Genomic DNA, 21,315 nt, shown 5'->3' with positions numbered 1-21,315 from the left:
ACCACACCTGTTGCGTACGGCGTTGTCGTTCTTCTTAGTCCAATTTGGCTTGATTGACAGTTCTTTTATTCAGTAGGTGAGATTATAAGCTTTCTAACGATGTATAACATGTCTGATTTTTCTTTTGGAATAGCGTTTTATAGGTCAGCGTTACTAGAACTCATCTCATCTGCCAATGTCTAAATAAATAAATTAAACGGTAGGCTTCTTTGCGAGCAGCACGCAATTCGCGAGTTGATATTCAGTCTTTCTTCCGTTTTTTCTCAATGTCGTATTTATTATTTGAAATGTGCATTCATGTGTTATTATTCTATCTGTCTCTGTGGCGCTCTGAAATGTGCATTCTCTGCTAAGCTGAGCAATGGATTGGAATATGTGTCTGAGGTAGTGTTGCACGGTATACCAAAACTTCAGCACTTTCTCGGTACTTAAAAAAAAAAAAAAAAAAAAACGGTTTCGTATTTGAATTTTCCAACGTTCGGTAGTTCTGCGTCAAATGTAAAAGCCAGGGAAATGTGTCTCCCGCATTACTGATTTAGAGGATGAAAAGTGTAGTTTGTCAGAATCTTCGCTAGATGGCAGTAGCAACTAAGGTTGCCAAGTGAGGTGACCTGCGCTTGTGCATTCTCTTCCCTGATACAGCGCGAGCTTTGACTCAGTTCACTTCAGTAGCAATAGGTGTTCCAATTTGGAAATATTTTATTATAGATAGATGCTTTATTGTTATTAAAATATGCTGTTTTTAAATCTATTTAAAGATGAAAGACCTGTTTTAAAGAGTATTTACTTTACAACTGTTTAATTTTTGAAATATATTTAACATATTTTTCTATTGTTCAGTGTTGTAACACTATAGGCCTATGCATATTAATATGTTGCAGAGACTTCAACTTACAGGTTGTTAATGAACCAGGTTGTTAATAAACCATGAATTAGAAAATGAGGTCAACCCTTGTGGACATTACGTTTCTGATCTATTAAGGTAATTTCAGTATCGTTAGGTACCGAGTATCGAATTAGCACCGTTTAAGTTTCAAGTATCATTTCAGTATTGAGTATCGTAATACTAAACCTGGTACCAGTGTCAAAGTCAAAATTTCGGTATCGTGACAACACTAGTGTGACGCCTTTTTTAGTTGCGGCGCAGAAACACTGCAGCTGTGCATGCACACCGGACCATCTAAGTGTTATGACATGCCATCTAAGTGTTACGACATAGTAAAGGCCTTGACGGGAAGCGGCCAGGACACATCCATGGCGACGTAACTAAGTCATCAGCCAGCGTCTCAGCACAAAATTGGCCATAAGTCATCTATTTTTTATACGATCATCATGACATTCAGTAGATATGTTGGGTGAAGGCGTATGACCATGAGGACAAAGCCATTTTAAAATCGCTCCATAGGGGGCGCGATGCTGCCACTGCTTGGACCCCTCCCAACGCCGCTTGCGGCTTTAATTTGATATTGTATTTGTACTGGTTGATTTGTGTTTGTGTGGTACATGTTGCTTCTGAATAAAAGGAATGTAGGACAAGAGTGAATTTGATTGTAATTTTTTCCTGTTGCTAATGTTTTTTTTTTTTGCAATGATGTCAATGTCCATATGCAGTCTTATTTAATTTTCAGGAAGTTACTTTAATTAATTTTTACATTTCTTTCTCTGGTGTTGATCTTTTGAAGTATTACTGGAAACAATTCTTCCATTTATCCACCAATTCTTTTCCCAATATGTTATCAAAAATTTCCTCTATCAAATGTGTTGAATATCCATGCGCCTGGACAGTGTGCACATAAGCAATATATATGCAGTTTGAGACTAAAATTGTGTAGGCTACTGTGTGCGAGACAATTAAACTCAGTCGTACCAGAGTTTTCAAACAGAATCACAATAAATATTAATCCATCTTACTGTTGAATTATGTCGGTAGTAAATGAGACAACTGAACTGATAACAATTCAATGCCCATATATCAGCTCGAAATGTAAAATTCAATCAAGCACAGTATTCATTTCAGATTCTCAGGCGGATCTGACTCAGTCTCAGGCCATAGATGAGGGGATTTAGGAGCAGTGGACACCCAAGGATGAGATGGCAATGGCAGGTTCAATAAGTGACATTTATTGACCAATGAGCACACAGGAAGAGCTCCTTATAGGCAGTCCAAGAGAACTCTGAACTGTCTGATACATCCATCTTTTATTGGTAACAATCTGAATCCTCACACATTGGGCACGCTCATAGAATGTGTCCACCAATAACTTCTCTCCACTGTGATCTTCAAACACAACTTTCCGCTGATTACCTCATCTGGCCTTAAAGTAGCTGTGCCTGTCTGCACAATGCGTCATAGGATAGAGAGAAAAGAATGATAACAAAGAGTAGGTTTCCCCAACACTGACTGAACACCAAAATTTAAAAACCTAAATAATGGATTACTAAAAAAAAAAAAAAAAAAAAAAAAAAAAAAATTTAAACATTGTTGTCATTTGTATAGGTGGTGATATTTTTGTAAATATCTAAGAGACTGACTAATTTTGGAAAAACTCAGGAACATTATGGATTTTATTGTTATCACTGCAACTTAAAATGTAATTTACACTTTTTATCCTCTTGAATATGAATAGCAGTCTCAACACAGTGTAAAAAAATGACTCATTCCAGTTTGCATCGGTCTGGGTTTTCCCGCTCTGAATATATTATACGTGCCATGTTTTCATACACAAGGAAACAGCCCATACCGCACAAAGTTTTGTGTGAAACTAAACAAGACCAGGTTAAAACCTAGTATACGGCTGGACCTAACACACGTGATCTGGCCGATCTGGTGTAACTTCATAACTTGGCCGACCAATAGTGTAACTTCATCACTCAGTCACAGACATTTGCATTTGTAATGTAAACCAAACAAGACCACTAGAGCAACACAGGCTTCTATTACTTCCGGGAATGTCTGAAACTGTGCTGCATCTTAGAATCCTTTAGTTCTGCTGTTCAGATAATTATTGTATTGTTGTCATCATATTGTTGGAGGGGAGATATCGATTGTCCTACCTGAACAAAGTACAAACATTCACTTTAGAGCGCGTGTTTTCTGACTTCTCATTCTAAAGATTCTCTGGCGGATCTGGTTCAGTTTCAGGCCATAGATTAGGGGATTTAGGAGCGGTGGAACAATGAAGTGCTCCAGGGACATGAAATTGCGGAGAGCAAGCAGACGGTCGGTGGGACCATAGCGAGCGTACAGGAGGTCAAAAAGGAAAAAAAATGAGAAGCTGGTCAGTGCGATTAAATGGGGCAAACAGGTCTGCATGAACTTACTCCGATCTTCCGGTGAACGCACAGAGACTTTTATGATATTAACATAGGAAATCATGATCAGCAATACCTGTAAAAAGTGAAAAGTCATGAGAATGAACCCGTATACGTTGTTGATTGTGGTATCCACACATGACAGCTTCGCCACTGCCCAAATGGCGCAATATATCTTTTCAATCTTGAATCCACAGAGAGGTAATCTGGCTATCAGGACCACCGCAAAAGCTGATATACAGATGGATAAAAGCCAGGTAAAAAGCAGTAATTTCACAACCTTTTGAGGTGTGATGATGGAGTGGTAATTGAGTGGCTTGCATATGGCGACATACCTGTCATAAGCCATCACTGTTAATGTATTAAATTCACAGGGAATGTAGCTGTACAATACAAACATTTGGCCCAGACAAGCTTCATACGAAGTGACACTCAAGTCAGATGAAAGGTCCACCAATATTTTAGGATAAAATGCAGAGGCACCCCATAGCCCATTTACACACAAGTTACAGAGAAATATAAGCATGGGCTCATGGAGCGTTTTCTCCAAAATAATTGTCACAATCAAAGTCAGGTTTACTAAAATTGTAAAAAGATAAATAATATGCATAACAACAAAGTAAGCCTGCTTGCTTGACTTAAACTCATTCAGTCCTTGTAGAACAAACAGTATTTTAGTTGAATTCTCCATCGTAATAGTAGGAAAAAACAGAAGATCAGCAATAAGCAGACTGCTTGTTCGTACAAGCGCTTGTGGTCTTCCTATTCCAAAATCATCTCTCTCTGATATTACGCATTCAGGATGCTTGTCATTTGATGCTTGTCATAATATAATCATTTCCTGATGTTCAAGCCAAGGGGCTGAAGACTTCATTTGGATCCGAACAGAACAGAAAAAGCAACGCGCAGAAACATTTACTCTCTGTGCCCACTGTATCTGGCTTTATATCTGGATTGTGTAAATGGCCTTTGAGATTTGCCAGCTAATCACCGTCCTCACCGAATCTACTTAATGAAATCCTGAGAGAGAAAAAGAGAAAAATAACACAAGCAAGAGTTAAATGTGATGATGATGAAATACTTCATTAACAGCTTAAGTCAAGTGTTGCAAGACCAGCCTGCCCCGATTCTGCACTGCTCTAGTTTAGGAGGGGCAGCCACATGTTTTTAAATTTTTTATTCAAGGCACAGTATGTGCCATACAGTTCTCAGGCTTTTTTCATCCTTTGTATGCTACAGTGTATTATAAACACTTTTGGTTGTCGCATGGAGAGAGAGCGAGCGCACCCACACAAACACAAAATTAAACAAATGACACCTTCAGCCTCCCCCCTCACAGAGTCCAGAAAAACACAATAAATTAAACACTACCTCAGGAAAAATCGGACTCCGTATTAACACCAAAAAGACGAAGCTCATGGGCATCAACACAGACACACCTGAGTTTTTACAGATAAATGGCCAGGACATCAATGAAGACCAACAACTTTATCCACCTAGGAAGCACCGTAGATGACAGAGGAGGCACTGATGCAGACGTTATGTCTCGATTAAATAAAAGCAGAGCTGCCTTTGCCATTTTAAAGCCAGTATGGAGATCAAATAATCTCTCACTCAAAACCAAAATAAAACTTTTCAACTAAAACATCTATTCTTCTATATGGCTCGGAATGCTGGATAATCACAAAAGAAATAACAAAAAAAAAAAAACCTTCATCCACAAATCCCTCAGAATCATCCTGAAAATCAGATGGCTCATGAGAATAAAAAAGCAAGACATTCGAGACCACTGCAACCAGGAGGACATCATGGTGCCAGAAAAAGGTGGAACTGGATTGGACACTGCCTGTGGAGAACATCACAATCAATCCCAAAAAGAGGCCTTATACTGGACCCCTGAGGGGAAGAGGAAAAAAGAATGACCAGGCGACAAACGGCTGAAGCAGAGCCACAGGACAGACTCGGGCACAGGTGGAAGGAAGCATCCAAAGTGGCCCAGGACCGGAAGAGATGGAAAATGGGAAAGTTGTTTTTTGATTATTCTCCATAATTATTTTCCTGATATTATTGTCAGTATATTTAAAAAAAAACGACATTTAAAGCAGTCAAAATTATGACCTGCTCTGCTTCGAGAGGCTGAAAGGAATCCACCTCCAAATCATTTAAATGTACAGCACCTCATATGTACTAAACACCAAAATTTGAAAGTCTAAATAACAACAGACCTTGTTAAAAAAACATTGCACTCAGGGATGCACCGAAATTTTTGACCGAATGTGTGTGTTTTTAAAAACATTTTTTTATTGTAACAAAAGTATAGAAGTAAATGTGACGCTGTTTCGTTGCTCTCCTGCGGCTATTGATGACGCATTCAAACAGTGCCGGTGAATTCAGTGTCCTCGAAGCGAACTGATTCCCCTGTCCGTGCACGCGCATCTCACGCTTTGACTTTCATTTCAAACAGCGCCTTTTTGTGTGCATTTAGAACGGCTAATACACGCAGCATGTAGCTAGTAGCCTATTTATACAGTTATTAGGTATTTTACATTTCCCTTGATTTGTCAACAATCGACATTGACTTATGTTTTGAAATTACGTTAGGTAGAAATGAAATATATATTCCACCGTTAGGCTACAGGTGAACATTTGTGGTTGGAAATCATGTTGGCTGAATGATGTGTGTTTTCTCTGTTTATTTGTTTTTTTAGTTATTGTATTCTTGTATTGTACAAAGGAAAATAATAAAGATCTTGAATTACCTCCCAAAAAGAATTTCACTGAATATTATTCTAGTATATCAGCTTTCTGTGGAACACTCCTTGCCCTCCATGTTCATTACCCCCAAACCAAATGCACATATGTGGCATATCTGGTCTCCAATGCATACTTTATAAAGCATTTTAGGCAGGTGTCAACTGGCTAATATGCACAGAGAAATGCGTTATCCTGGCTGAAGGAAATGGATCCCCACCCACTCTATACTGACAAGGAGGATCATAGCCATCAAATTCACACAGGTGGCATATCTGGTCTCCACGGGTATACTCTATAAAGCATGTTATGCTGGTGTCAATAGAGAATACAATAATATACATAGGGAGGCATTATCCTGGCTTGAAGAAAATTGTTCCCCATCCATCTTTTATTGATGTTTTTATTTTTTTGGTTTGTTGGTTACCAGTTTAAACATTACATTTAATGGTGGTTTTTTATTTATTTATTTATTTATTTTCAGTTATTGTATTCAGTATTTGGTATTCGGCCAAGTGTTTCCTTATTTTCAGTTTCGGCCAAGAATTTTAATTTTGGTGCATCCCTAATTGTACTACTTATTTACTCCTATATCAAAGATATATATTTGGATGACATTTTTAGAAGTATCTAAAATGAGGACTCATTTTGGAAAAACACAGGAACAAACTAAGAATTTTATTTTTTCGCACTGCAACAAATAGCAGCCTCAACACAGGGAAAAAAGAGACTTATTTCAGCTTGCATCTGTCTAAGCTATCCAACTCTGAACCGCTCAAGCGGACAATGTTTTCATACACAAGGCAACATAACCCATGACCCACAAGGTTTTGCGTAACACTAAAACACAATATCAGCCAAACTAAGCCACTAGCCCAACATAGGCTTACATTACTTCTGGGAATATCTAATATCTGCTTCTGAGAACCTTATAGTTCCTTACTGTCGACTGTTCACTGATCATTTTTGTCATCTAGTCATTTTTATGAAAACATTTCTGCAGCAGGTGGGATACTGCATTTGTTCCTCTGCTAGGTGTTTTACATTATTTATCTTTCTGTGTACTCACAGAAGGGTGCGTATTGTGCATGGATGCATCACCAATGCAGTCAACATGTTTAAAATAAAAATAACACCCTTGCACAAAACACAAGAGCTGATATTTGAAACAATTCAGATCATATTCGTTCACTCTACAAATGTGTGTGTGTGTTATAATGGGAAAAAACCCAATGAAATACTGTTCCTTGCTTAATTATTCCCATTCTGTGACATAATTTGCTGTAGTTTTGTTGTACTTTCCGTTAGTCTTAAACTGCGTGGTTTAATATGTTTCTATTAAAGTATGATTTATTTTCTGTGGATTATTTGATATTTTATTTGCACTGGTTGATTCATATTTGTGTGGTTCATGTTGCTTCTGCTAAAAAGGAATGTGGGAGAAGAATGAATTTGGTCATAATTTTATCCTGTTGCTAATGAGTGTTTTTTTTTTTTTTTTGCAATTATGTTGATGTCTATATGAGGTCTTATTTCATTATCAGGAAGAAGTTTTGTTCATTAACTTTTAATTTTGAAGTTTAATAAATAATCATTTTCCTCTAAGTTATAATTTCAAATTTTTTCTTTCTCTGATGTTGATTGCTTGAAAAATTCAGGAAAACAATTTTTCCATTTTCCACCAAACATTTTTGTCCAATATGTTATCAAATATTTTCTCTTTGAAATGTTCACTTCACAAGAAAAATTAACCTATTAATAAAGATGTAGGTAGTAAATTAGATGACTCGACTGATAACAATTCAAATGTCAATATATCACCTCGAAATGTAAAATTCAATCAAGTACAGATTTTTATAAAAATCTATGTTTTCCAGCCTTGACAGGAAAGTAGTCACAATATTCATTTCAGAGCATGTATTTTATGGGTGGAAATTCTAAAGATTCTCCGGCGGACCTGGTTCAGTCTCAGGCCATAGATTAGGGGATTTAGGAGCGGTGGAACAAGGAGGTACTCCAGGGACATGATACTACGAAGTGCGTGCAGACGGTCGGTGTGACCGTAGCGAGCGTACATGAGGTCAAAAAGGAATGCGATCGTAAAGGTACTCAATGCAATTAAATGGGGCAAACAGGTCTGCATGAACTTACTCCGATCTTCAGGAGATCGCACAGAGACTTTTATGATATTAACATAGGAAATCAAGATCGTCACTACCTGTGCAACGTGAAAAGCCGAGAGAATGGTCCCATATACATTGTTGATAATAGTATCCACACATGACAGCTTCACCACTGCCCAAGCTGTGCAGTAAATCTTTTCAATTTTGTATCCACAGAGGGGTAGTCTGGCTATAAGGGCCACCACAATAACTGATTCACAGATGGATAAAAGCCAGGTAAACAGCAGCAATTTCACAATCTTCTGAGGCGTGATGATGGAGTGGTAATTGAGCGGCTTGCATATCGCAACATACCTGTCATAAGCCATCACTGCTAATGTAGTGAACTCACAGAATACATAGCTGTATAATACAAATATTTGGGCCAGACAAGCTCCATACGAAGTAACACTCACGTCAGATGAAAGGTCCACCAATATTTTTGGATAAAATGTAGAGGCACCGCATATTCCATTTACACACAAGTTACAGAGAAATATAAGCATGGGCTCATGGAGCGTTTTCTCCAAAATAATAGTCACAATCAAAGTCAGGTTCACTAAAATTGTAAAAAGGTAAACAAGTTGAGTAACAGCAAAGTATGTGTGTTTGCCTGATATTGTCTCATTCAGTCCTTGTAGAACAAACAGTATTTTAGTTGAATTCTCCATGGTAGTTTAATAGCTGGAAAAGTACAGAAGATCAGCAATAAGCAGACTGCTTGTTTGTACGAAGGCTTGTGGACTTCCTATTCCGAAATCATCTCGCTCTGATATTACCCATTCACGATGCTTGTCATTTGATGCTTGTCATAATATAATCGTTTCCTGATGTTCAAGCCAAGGGGCTGAAGACTTCATTTGGTTCCTAACTGTACAGAGAAAGCAACGCGCAGAAACATTTAGGCTACTGTCTGTGCCCACTGTATCGGACTTTATATCTGGATTGTGTAAATGGCCTTTGAGATTTGCCAGCTAATCACTGTCCTCACCGAATCTGCTTAATGAGCTGAAATCCTGAGAGAGAAAAATAGAAAAATAACACCGACGAGATTTAAATGTGATGATGATGATGATGAAATAGACCTGCTGAATCCCCAAAAGGGAAATTCACACTGTTGCCAGCACAGAACATTACATTAATATAGAGACTCAGAGGACAAAGTACAGAAACCTTTAAAAAAAGAACAACTTTAAAAGTCAAACAAACAAATAGGGGGTTGGTGCTTCCCACAACGCGCAACTGTACAGTTTATACAATGCCCTTAAAAATAGGATGTATGTATGTATTTAGCATGCATGAAAAGTGGTTTGTATAACGCATATGTTACGAGTTTGATTTTGCGCTTATCTTGCGTGAGTGTTTCGTCTTTCTGGTTCATCATTTGACTGGCCGTTTCTGTCTCTGGTCACTCGATTTGAAAAAGGCATCATCTGCCCCCAACCAGTAGAGACTAGCTCTTTGAACTCGTGCTTTGTATAGTGATTGCTTTGTTCAACTTCATGTATGTGACCTTATTTTTTTGTTTGATTCCAATTCCCGTCTAGCCCCACTGCTTTGTTTTCTGATTAGATCTCTTGTATGACCACTGACTCCTTCCCTTCGACTCCGATTCTTGCCTTAGCTCTTCTAGTTTGTTTGCCCCGTGATCGTGTTTCTGACCATTCACTCTCATACTTGATTCCGATTCTTGCAAAGCCCCTCCGCTTTGTCTGCTGTTTGGGTTTTTTGTTTGACCAATTGCTTGTTCTTGATCTCAACTCTCGTTTTGCTCTCTGCTGGCGCTCCGGCCAGTTAGTGCCTTCCCAGCTGGACCACAAATACTTCCATAGGGACACACGTTTGTTATTTTGCATTTATAAATGTTGAAGGTACTCTGGGTGGAGATTTAGCACTCCATTGTGGGTACGCTATTCAGACTTTTGGTTTCAGACTATCGGCTAACTGTCTGAAGTTCAGTGTTTAAAGCCGCCTCATGCCCAATACCCTTCGAAGACCAGCCAGCTTTCAATTAGATTTGGATAGGCTGATATGGACTGGAGTTACTGGTAGTTTGCAGTACATTTCTCTTAGTCATTTCCCTTACATATTTGCAATATGACCATTTTGTTAATTCCACATTTCTACATAGCTAACTGAGTTGGCTAACATTAGTATCAACTCAAACCAGATGCCTTATTTAAAGTGACAATCTGTTCGAGAATAAAGCTGAGCTGGGTGCTAAATTAGCAATCAGAACAAGAAGAATAAAACAAAAACAAAGGAGATTTCATCAAACAGGGCATAAAGGCTGAAGGAACATATGAGGAAGCGTAATAAAATAATAACAATGCTAATCCATACTGCCGTATTCTTTTAGTTTTCTCCTGCATGACGTTTTCCGAAATCAGACATCAGACATCAGACAATCAGACTCTGCTCCACATACCCGGCTTTATTCTGATCATTATAATATATTGATGAACTCGATGGCAATGTAAATAACGGTAACGTTAAGGCCAGTTCAGATCAATAATTCGCAACGAGGCGAAACGGTTTTAGAATGTTGCAGAGATTGCAGCAATGCGAACTGGCTAGTAGCAGAGCCGTTGCCTGCCCTGAGGTTTTAAAAGACCGTCCTTGTCAAATCGCCAAGTGTAGTTTTAGAACGTTTACAATCAGACGTCTGGGAATTTTGCAAGTTGCACCCAGTCTCGTTGCGAATCATTGATCTGAACTGACCTTAAGTTAGCTACACTGCAACGTTGCAAGGTAGCATTGCATTCGAGAGACGGTTTGCGAGGTCGGTACCGGTCGGTAGCGTTAGCTAGCGTTTTTTCTAATTGTTAGCTGACATGAGATTGTGTTAATTACATTAGCTAGCTAGCTAATGCAACGTTACCTGATATGAGAGATGGATACTGTGTGCAGCGTTGTCTAAACTAATGTTGTCTTTCTTGACATGGTCCGGTAGCTAGCGTTAGCTGTGCAAATAGCTATGTAATTTAGTAGTTACATTGTCAATAAATGTAATACGAAATCTACATCAACAAATAATATGATCTCTCATGTTACACAAAAACTTTTTAGGGTTCCATAACTCCCCCAACCCCTCCTTTCTCTGTTATTGTAACGCATGCAGACACCGGAAAAAACAGTACGCCGCTCACACACAAGTGAGTTGAAGAGCCAGCCTGTTGTGTTAGTTCCGCCTACCCTCTCAGGCGGACCAACCGCTGATGGGTGATGAAAAACGCGTCACTAACTGTGCGCCGCTTGTGATTTTTTCCCAGGAATGTTGCCACAGACATTAAGTTTTTTAATCATGAATTATGATAATAATTGTATAAATTAATATAAAAATAGGCTCAATCACCATTGTGTTACCTAATGCAGTGATAGATAGTGACTTAAAAGATATTTATTTTAATGAAAATCTTCGAGATTATTACTTTAAACTTTGATGCTAGCAATCAGTAGATTACCAAAACAACCACAATGTACTAGATAGTTCTATTTATGTCAAATATATTACTAACTAGAAAAAATTGCTTGGAGCTAGCTGGCAAGTACTAATTTTATTATTTCTTCTCTTTAAAAGCTGTATAAATGGATGCAATGTAAATGCTATGGAAAAGTTGTGTAAGTTTCTTTGAATAAGAGCGTCTGCTAAATGCCTGGAATGTAAGGTAAAGTCTGTGAAAACTCGTTTCCCTGTGTGGGGGCCGCAGGGACGATGCCGGATGCAGTCTAGCAAAGGCAATAGGGGGCGCGTGCGTGTTTATGAATCGCAATGCAGATGTTCCAAAACCACACCCCTTAGTTATGGTGATATTCCAGGGCGCCATGAATCAATTTAATTGGATAATGTATTTTCGTGCGGCATGATCGATGATTATACAGCTTTTATTTATTTACTTTTTTTACTTTAGACTAGTTACTGTTGCTGCAACGCTCTCCATAATACTGCTGTTTGTGTTAGTTAGCAAGCGTCTTTTTTTGAGATAGTGTCTTCTGTTTTCTTTGGTCGCGTTGAACAAAGCATAGACAACTAACCCCAAATGGTTGTGACTTGACTGATAAAACTCAAACATAAAGACGCTGCTCAAGCCGTTGTTGACTGCTCCACAGCCTAGGCTTCATGCTAGTAAGAAATAAAAGCATATATGATTGCCAAAGCCTGACTGTTCGTGCTTACACATAAATAACATTGCATATCATGGGCTATTACAACTCGAGCCCCCATAAAACATTTCTACTAAATGTGAATCACTGGCGTATGGCAAAATGGAGATAGTAAGCTGCAGTGGAGTGCAGTACATACAGGCAGGCTCCCTGTCTAACAGTCAAATGGTATCTGTAGAAAAATACATTTGTTTTCTGAAATAAAGACTAGATACCTGCATTTAAGGAAGCAATTTAACATGCCTGACTAATCGGAAAACACCTGCGCAGCAATTTGTCCCAAACGTTATGGTGCCCTGAAATGGGGGAATGTGTTTAAAAGTGCTGTAATTTCTATGACTTGCCTGTTTCTGTAAAAAGAAACAGTATGGTACCCGTAGAAAATTAATATTAAACCGACTACTTTATAATTAACCAGCTAATTAGCTTTTCACATTTTTCAATTTCTTCACCTTGTTGAGGAAATGTCGAGTTTGATTGCTTAGATGGTGTTTTCCTGCTGTTGACGAACTGACCAAACAACGCTCTCATCTGTGCGAATGAATGTTGTTCCAATGAAACTGCTTTGCAGAGGCTTAGAACTGTAGTCAACAGCTAAGGGACGTGGTTACAGCAGTAGTCGGTTGCGGGGGGAAAATCACGCGTGGCAAATGCTCTTTTCTTGATTGTGTTACAAGCTCAAAATTATGCATGGGGCTCAGACTGGCGTAACACATTTATTTTCTTTGTTAAAGATAAATAATATAAAATATTATCAGGGCGTGTATTTAACCTGAATTGATCTGATCACTTGCATCATATACTGACAAATTTTCTAGAATCACAAAGCTACCAATGCGATGCTTCTCTTAAACAAAACAAATAATGACTCTAACTCGTATACAATAACCTGTAATCAGACATTCATAGCATCAAGTTCACTGCTCTTTGGTTTACAGATCAGATAAAGGTAATATAAGTAGGCTATTCCTTAGTGAAATAGATATTTTTTTAAAACTGGTACACTCTTCTTTTTAAAATAACAGATAACCTCTTAATGTGACACACTCTGTGCCCTTACTGCGTGACACCCTGCACTCTTTCTGTATGAAAACCAGGCTATACTAAGGGGCAGAATATGTCATAGAATTATACAGGCTATCACATTAATCTCGTATTGTTCATATTAATCTCCATTAGTCTACGGATGCTATCACATTAATCTATAGTTATTAATATGAATCTCCATTAGTGTACTGGTGACAGGTTGATTCACTAACTACCGATATGTAGACCTACAGAACAAGTACCCATTCAGCTCGTCACGGTACTCATTGTTGCTATGTTACGAACTGCACCGATACACATAGCACGAGAACCCCTCGCCTCGTTTGCTAGGCGAGCCTAGCTGCAGTGATGTGCTACTATAAACCAAGCTATCAGTTAGCTAAGATAGAACCAAAATGAATTCATTATCTACGGCAAAAAAGACTATTAGTGCTCTAGTCTGCTAACGCTGATAATAAAAATACAAGCAGAGGCTTATTTTACATTCATTCCTCAGTGATAGTACTGCATTTTCTTTGGTGAATGCAACGTTAACATGACTCGTTTCGTCAGCAATCGCCATTTTACTGTCGTTGCTAGTCTAACGTGGTGATGCTAAACTACGGTCAAACTCAGCATTTCCTTTCTTAATGATTACCGTTACTATTCATTCAAGTTTACAATGTCATTACATTATTAGATGGTATTTATGGTCCACTTACCTGTGTAAAAGATAATACAAAATATTATCCGAGCGGGTATTTCACCTGCAGTGAACCGATCACTCGCATACTGACGAAGTTTCTAGAATCACGATGCTACCAACGCGATTCTGAAATACTAGTCTCATTGCGCCCTCTGTTGGCCAGGCGTAAGTAGACCATCTTTTACCAGTAATGACGTAACAAAAAAATAAAAACTAGCTACATGCTTGATTTACTGAAAATATTTTCGCTGCACCTGTTTCAGTCACTAGCTTACATGAGTAGGCTACTCTTTGGCATGACTAGAATTAATTTGGCAAGCTGATATCAAATGATTTTGCACCTCCCGATGGTCACCTTGTCGACATACAAAACATTAAATAAAAACAATATAAAGTGAAGTTTAAAAGCTAAGAAGGGGAAATGAAAAAGGCAAATAAAAAGTTGGCACATTCAAAAAATATGATCAAATTTTATTAAGGTCCACGGGGTCCATAACCATTCAAAACAAAATTGTTGTTATCAATCAGGGTGAAATTTTGGATAGTTTCTTAATTTTTTATGATGTGGAGCAATTTTCAGTTAACATCTGAACAAATTAACAGAAGTTCTCAGCACCCAGAGTGACACTGCAGGATAATGGTATAATCCCAGAGTGTTGGGCTTAGAAGTAGCAGATTCTCACGCAGGGCAATGTCACTATATCTCCGGGAAAGCTACTTAACCTGCAGGCCTACTGCCGCAATGAATATCCATCAGTATGAATGGACGGTAAAAGTAACATGTTAGTTGCCGAGTAGGCCTAATGTAAGCTGAGTTAGTTGCGTTATAGGCTATATATCACTTTGACAGTCATAAATATTTAAATGTGAACTCCCTTTCAATGTCTCCTTTATTCAAGCTGTGGAAATTTCACAAAATATGAAACCGCATAGGCTATATTACGCAATTTACAAAAGCCATTGGTATATTTGGGTAAGAGAATTATTCTACGCACATTTTCTTAAAGCAATACCTACAGTTGGAATTCTTGTGGAAAACCCCTCCTCAAATCGCACTGCCAGGGCCATGGTAGTGGTTGAACAGTTTTTAGGACTAATGCTTGTGGTCGGCGGCTGACAGCAGCACGTGCTGGGCAGCTGTGCCGGAGGTAGTCTAATAGGCTACACACAATTCGGGCTCTACGTCTTTTCGTTCGGTTCAGCGTCGTCGTCCAATTGTCCCTTGTTCATTCACTAACTAAATCATAATTCCATGAGTAAAAATAAATGTGTGCGATACGCAGTCTACTTTTAGGATACACAGAGGTATTTTTTTTACAGCATATGATTATTTTTCATTTTGATTTATTGAATATCACATTAATTCACTTTCTTACGGATGATATAGGCTAGTATTTGTAATTTAACAGCGAAAGGTCACCGTTGGATATAGGATACATTCGTTTTTAACATCCAGGCGCTCGGAAGGTGCGCGCCTGACCATTTATCTGCGCGTGGAAGACCTAACGTAGGACACGGATTGCGGTTTTTAACCATGAAGCAGTTTCACTGTGCAAATACCGAGGCTAAAATTGTACAGGCTACAGTCTGCCAGGCACGTACCTGTATGTGCGAGAGAATGAATTAAAGTAGGCTATACAGGGTTTGCAAACGGAATTACTTCACAAGAAAAATTAATCCATCTTCATGAAGATGTAGGTAGTAAATGAGACGACTCAACTGGTAGCAATTCAAACGCCTATAGCTATATCAGCTCCAAATGTAAAATTCAATCACTCGCGGATTTTCAAAAAATCTATCTTTTCCAACCTGGACAGCAAAGTAGACACACTTCTTTATTTCAGAGCATGTATTTTCTGGATGCAAACTCTAAAGATTCTCCGGCGGATCTGGTTGAGTCTCAGGCCATAAATGAGGGAATTTAGGAGCGGTGGAACAATGAGGTAGTCCAGGGACATGAAATTGCGGAGAGCCTGCATACGGCTGGTGGAACCATAACGAGTGTTAAAGAGGTCAAAACCGAGTGCGATGAAGAAGTTGGACAGTGATATTAAATGGGGCAAACAGGTCTGCATGAACTTACTTCGTTCTTTCGGCGATCGCACACATGCTCTGACGATATAAATATAGGAAATCACAACCAGCACTGATTGGCAACTGTGATAAAACATGAGAATGTACCCGTATATGTTGTTGATAGTGGTGTCCACGCATGACAGCTTTACCACGGCCCAGGCTGTGCAGTAAATCTTTTCGATGTTGAATCCACAGAGGGGCAGCCTGGCTACCAGGGCCGCCACACCAGCAGATTCACAGATGGATGAAAGCCAGGTAAAAACAAGCAATTTCATCACCTTCCGAGGCGTGATGATGGAGTGGTAATTGAGCGGCTTGCATATCGCGATATACCTGTCATAAGCCATAATTGCTAACGTAGTATATTCGCAGTATACGTAGCTGTATAATACAAAAATTTGACCCAGACACGCTTTATACGAAGTAACACTCATGTCAGATGAGAGGTCCACCAATATTTTAGGATAAAATAAAGAGGCACCAAGTATACCATTTACACACAAGTTACACACGAATATAAGCATGGGCTCATGGAGCGTTTTCTCCAAAATAATTGTCACAATCAAAGTCAGGTTCGCTAAAAGAGTAAAAAGGTAAACAAGAAAAATGAGGATGAAGTATGTGTGTTTGCTTGACACCGTCTCATGCAGTCCTTGTAGAAAAAACAATATTTCAGTTGAGTTCCCCATGGTACTTTTATAGCAGACGTGTAAAAAACGCCGGAGAGGTTCCGAGATGTTGTTGCATCGCCTTTTCCGGTGATAATTTCTCCTGCATCGCAAACAGGAAAAGTACTGACGGTCAGCAATAAGCAGTCTGCTTGTTGGTACGTAGGCTTGTAGCCTTCCTGCTCCGAAAACACCAAGCTCAGATATTACGTGTCCACAATGGTTGTCGTTTGAATAAATTACAACGAACTATAAGGCTGAAATCCTCCAATTGCTCTTGAAATTAACATGAATACTTTCATATTACGAAAAATAATATTAAAAGTTCCTTATGTTCAAGCCAAAGGGCCGAAGACTTCATTTGGTTTCTAACTATATAGAGAAAGCTACAGGCAGAAACATTTAATGCCTGTGCCCACCGTATCGGGCTTTATATCTGGATTGTGTAAATGGCCTTTGAGATTTGCCAGCGAATCACCGTCCTCACCGAATCTGCTTAATGAGTTGATGTCCTGAGAGAGAAAACTAGAGAAAAATAACACATGCAAGAGTTAAACGTGATGATGATGATGATGATATAGTTATATATATAGTTTCACCAGTGCAGAACATTACATTAAAATAGAGACTTAGAAGACATACAAAGCACATCCTAAGCAAACATTAAAATAACAACTAAAAAACAGACACTCTGACAACTGTACAACTGTACGAATAGAATGTGTGTACTCCGCATGCATGAAAAGTGGTTTGTATAACGCATATATGTCCACGGTTCAGTACCTGTTGCCTTACAAATAAGACTCTTATGAGCATACCGTAAAACTGGCACAGGGCTGTAGTGCTATAAGATTGCACCGGAATGCCATTCTGGCACTTATTTTTAATAGTAAAAAAAAGGTCATTTAAAAATGAACAACAAATTGTCAAAGCATCAAATAAAATCAATAAATGATATTAGGCCTATTTCCCTCGACTAATAAATTGTCTTAAAAATGATTTCATAGGGTATTTCATTCATGTTAACCCCACAGATAGGTCTACACCTGCGACCACCATCCGTGAGCCTTTATTCAACTTTTAAATATAGACGGTAATTATCGTTCTACATCCTAATGTGCTGTTGGCATGTTTTGAGATTTTTGGTATTTAGTTAATTGCATTTGTTCAGGGTAAACTTAAATTTTTTTTTTTTTTAGAAAATTTGTCCTTGTTTTTAAAATGCTCCATTTCGCATTTCTATATTTAACAGTGTACCATATAGTGTGCTTTTAATTACAGTTTTGATATAGCCCAATAAAACATGCATGTTATAAAGACACGTGTCCATCCCATCTTTTTACTTTTTTGTTGCACTTAATTTCAATGTAGCATTCTGTTGATCGCTGAAGTGATATATTGTATTCAGTTTTTAACTCATTCTACCTACTGTCTGGCACCTACAGCGCAGCCTGTCGTTTATCGGAACTAATTGGCTGCTTTTGAAGGTGACGTCATACAATACTGCGCTCTGGCACAAAAAAAAATAAAAATTAAAAAATAGCACTACACCACTGCCTAGAGGACATGATTTGACTCTACATGCCAGCTCAACCACTCCACACTGTTTCACTGGGAAAACTTGCCCTCCCTGCCATCCGGGTGAAAGGTTCTCGCTCGCTGCCAAATAAATATAATGCAATGTAAATCTTTCGGTATCAATTCGCTCAAATTCTCTCCATAACTCAGTTCAGCCCCCTCTCATGAGCAATTACTTAATTCAGTCTCTTTTCAATATCAGTTTTCTCAAATAACACCAATTCCACAATCTATGTGGTGTTTGTATTCAATTTATATGGATAATACTACGGGAAAATAATTACTATAGAGTATGAACATGGATTTTGCAAGTAATGAATGACTGACAACAGAATTATTTTTAAAATCTATATTTAGATTCTTTGATTTTCTATGTTTCTGACTTTTCACGGTAAAAAAGTTAAATTATCATTTTCATAAGAATTTATAATCCGTAAAATTAATTTCAACAGTCTCTGAAACTACTGCAAACCAAAAATGCTTTACTCACCGAGGTACAAGTTTATGTGAAACAAAATAAATGCTACAGAAAAAAAAACAACATATGCTTGCCATTACCATTTCTTTGTCTAGGAACCCCAAGGATGAGATGGCAATGGCTGGTCCAATAAGTGACATTTGTTGACCAATCTGCACACAGGGAGAGTTTCTGAAGGGCAGTCCAAGACGCAGTCCTGAACTGTCTGATACATCCATCTTTAATTGGCAAGAATCAGAATCCCCACACATTGGGCACGCTCATAGAATGGGTCCACCAATACCTTTCACCACTGTGATCTTCAAACACAACGTTCAACCTCATCTGGACTTGAGGTGGCTGCAGCTGTCTGCACAATGCGCCATAGGATAGAGAGAAAAGGATGATAGCAGAGACTGAACACCAAAATTCAAAAAGTTAAATAACAACAGACCTCATTAAAAACATTGTTCTATATATTTATTGCTTTATCAAAGATATATATATATATATATATATATATATATATATATATATAGGTGATATTTTTGTAAATATCCAAGAAAAGGACTTAAGAGACTAAGCGTAAAAAAGAGACTCGTTCCAGTTTGCATCTGTCTGCTTTTTCCCGCTCTGAATGTACTATAAGTGCCATGTTTTCATACACAATACAACGCAACCATTACCCCACAAAGTTTCGCGTGAAACTAAAAAAATAATGTGAACCAAACCAGGCCACTAGAACGAGATGGCTTCTATTACTTCCGGTAATATCTACAACTGCGTGGCATCTTTGAATCCTTTAGTTCTGCTGTTTATAGATAATTATTGTATTGTTGTCATTTTTATGAAAACATTTTTTGGGGGATATTGATTTTCCGATCTGAACAAAGTTCGAGCCGGCCGTACCAACAAACATTCACTTCAGAGTATGTGTTTTCTGGCTGCACATTCTAAAGATTTTCCGGCGGATCTGATTCAGCCTCAGGCCATAAACTAGGGGATTTAGGAGCGGTGGAACAATGAGGTAGTCCAGGGACATGAAATTGCGGAGAGCATGCAGACGGTCGGTGGGACCATAGCGAGTGTACATGAGGTCAAAACCTTGTGCGATGAAGAAGTTGGACAGGGCAATTAAATGGGGCAAACAGGTCTGCATGAACTTACTTCGTTCTTTCGGCGATCGCACACATGCTCTGATGATATAAATATAGGAAATCACAACCAGCACTGCTAGTGAAAGTTGAATAGCCATGATAATGTACCCGCATATGTTGTTGATAGAGGTGTCCACACACGACAGCTTTACCACGGACCAGGCTGTGCAGTAAAGCTTTTCGATGTTGAATCCACAGAGGGGCAGTCTGGCTATCAGGCCCACCACAACAACTGATTCACAGATGGATGAAAGCCAGGTTAATAACAGTAATTTCATCACCTTCCGAGGCGTGATGATGGAGTGGTAATTGAGCGGCTTGCATATCGCGATATACCTGTCATAAGCCATCACTGCTAACGTACCATATTCGCAGTACACGTAGCTGTATACTAGAAAAATTTGACCCAGACACGCTTTATACGAAGTAACACTTAAGTCAGATAAAAGGTCCACCAATATTTTAGGATAAAATATGGAGGCACCAAGTATACCATTTATACACAAGTTACACAGGAATACAAGCATGGGCTCATGGAGCGTTTTCTCCAAAATAACTGTCCCAATCACAGTCAGGTTCGCTAAAACAGTAAAAATGTAAACAAGAAGAATGAGGATAAAGTATGTGCGCTTGCTTGACACTGTCTCATTCAGTCCTTGTAGAAAAAACAGTATTTCAGTTGAATTTCCCATGGTACTTTTAGCGCAGATGTGTAAAAAACGCCGGGGAGGTACCGAGATGTTCTTGCATCGCCTTCTCCGGTGATAATTTCTCCTGAAGCACATACAGCAGAAATACAGACGGTCTGCAATAAGCAGTCTGCTTGTTGGTACGTCGGCTTGTAGGCTTCCTATTCCGAAATCACCAAACTCGGATATTACGTGTTCACAATGGTTGTCGTTTGAATAAATTACAACTAACTATAAGGTTGAAATCCTCCAACTGCTCTTGAAATGAGCATAAATACTTTCATATTTCAAAAAATAACATACAAATGTCCTGATGTTCAAGCCAAAGAGCTGAAGACCTCGTTTGGTTTCTAACAGTATAGAGAAAGCAGCGCGCAGAAAGATTGAATGCCTGTGCCCACCATATCGGGCTTTATACCGTCCTCACCGAATCTGCTTAATGAGCTGTCCTGAGAGAGAAAACAAGAGAAAAATAACACATGCAAAATGTGATGCTTATATAGTTAATTAATCCTCAATAGGGAAATTCCCATTGTCACCAGTGCAGAACATTGCATTAAAATAGAGAC

General features: G+C 38.6%; 3 protein-coding genes across 3 annotated transcripts; all 3 read right to left on the bottom strand.

The window, feature by feature from the left end:
• Nucleotides 1-2,477: 2,477 nt before the first annotated feature.
• LOC118209505 (olfactory receptor 10A6-like) lies at nt 2,478-4,309 on the bottom strand. Its single transcript, XM_035384834.1, has one exon. It carries the CDS (start codon nt 4,001-4,003, stop codon nt 3,074-3,076), a length of 930 nt encoding a protein of 309 aa, XP_035240725.1. The 5' UTR covers nt 4,004-4,309; the 3' UTR covers nt 2,478-3,073.
• Nucleotides 4,310-7,942: 3,633 nt separating this feature from the next.
• LOC118209509 (olfactory receptor 52J3-like) lies at nt 7,943-9,112 on the bottom strand. Its single transcript, XM_035384838.1, has one exon. The coding sequence runs from the start codon at nt 8,894-8,896 to the stop codon at nt 7,967-7,969; it is 930 nt and encodes a 309-aa protein (XP_035240729.1). The 5' UTR covers nt 8,897-9,112; the 3' UTR covers nt 7,943-7,966.
• Nucleotides 9,113-15,956: 6,844 nt separating this feature from the next.
• LOC118209187 (olfactory receptor 52J3-like) lies at nt 15,957-16,544 on the bottom strand. Its single transcript, XM_035384346.1, has one exon. It carries the CDS (start codon nt 16,542-16,544, stop codon nt 15,957-15,959), a length of 588 nt encoding a protein of 195 aa, XP_035240237.1.
• Nucleotides 16,545-21,315: the final 4,771 nt, after the last annotated feature.

Source organism: Anguilla anguilla, chromosome 12, assembly GCF_013347855.1.
Source record: "Anguilla anguilla isolate fAngAng1 chromosome 12, fAngAng1.pri, whole genome shotgun sequence".
NCBI lineage: Eukaryota > Metazoa > Chordata > Actinopteri > Anguilliformes > Anguillidae > Anguilla > Anguilla anguilla.
Note: the sequence above shows the minus strand (reverse complement) of the source record. Positions and strands in the feature narration are given on the sequence as shown.

Bases quoted from the DNA above. Each gene is read 5' to 3' on its own strand.
- LOC118209505 (XM_035384834.1), bottom strand. From the start codon at position 4,003: ATGGAGAATTCAACTAAAATACTGTTTGTTCTACAAGGACTGAATGAG.
- LOC118209509 (XM_035384838.1), bottom strand. From the start codon at position 8,896: ATGGAGAATTCAACTAAAATACTGTTTGTTCTACAAGGACTGAATGAG.
- LOC118209187 (XM_035384346.1), bottom strand. From the start codon at position 16,544: ATGGCTTATGACAGGTATATCGCGATATGCAAGCCGCTCAATTACCAC.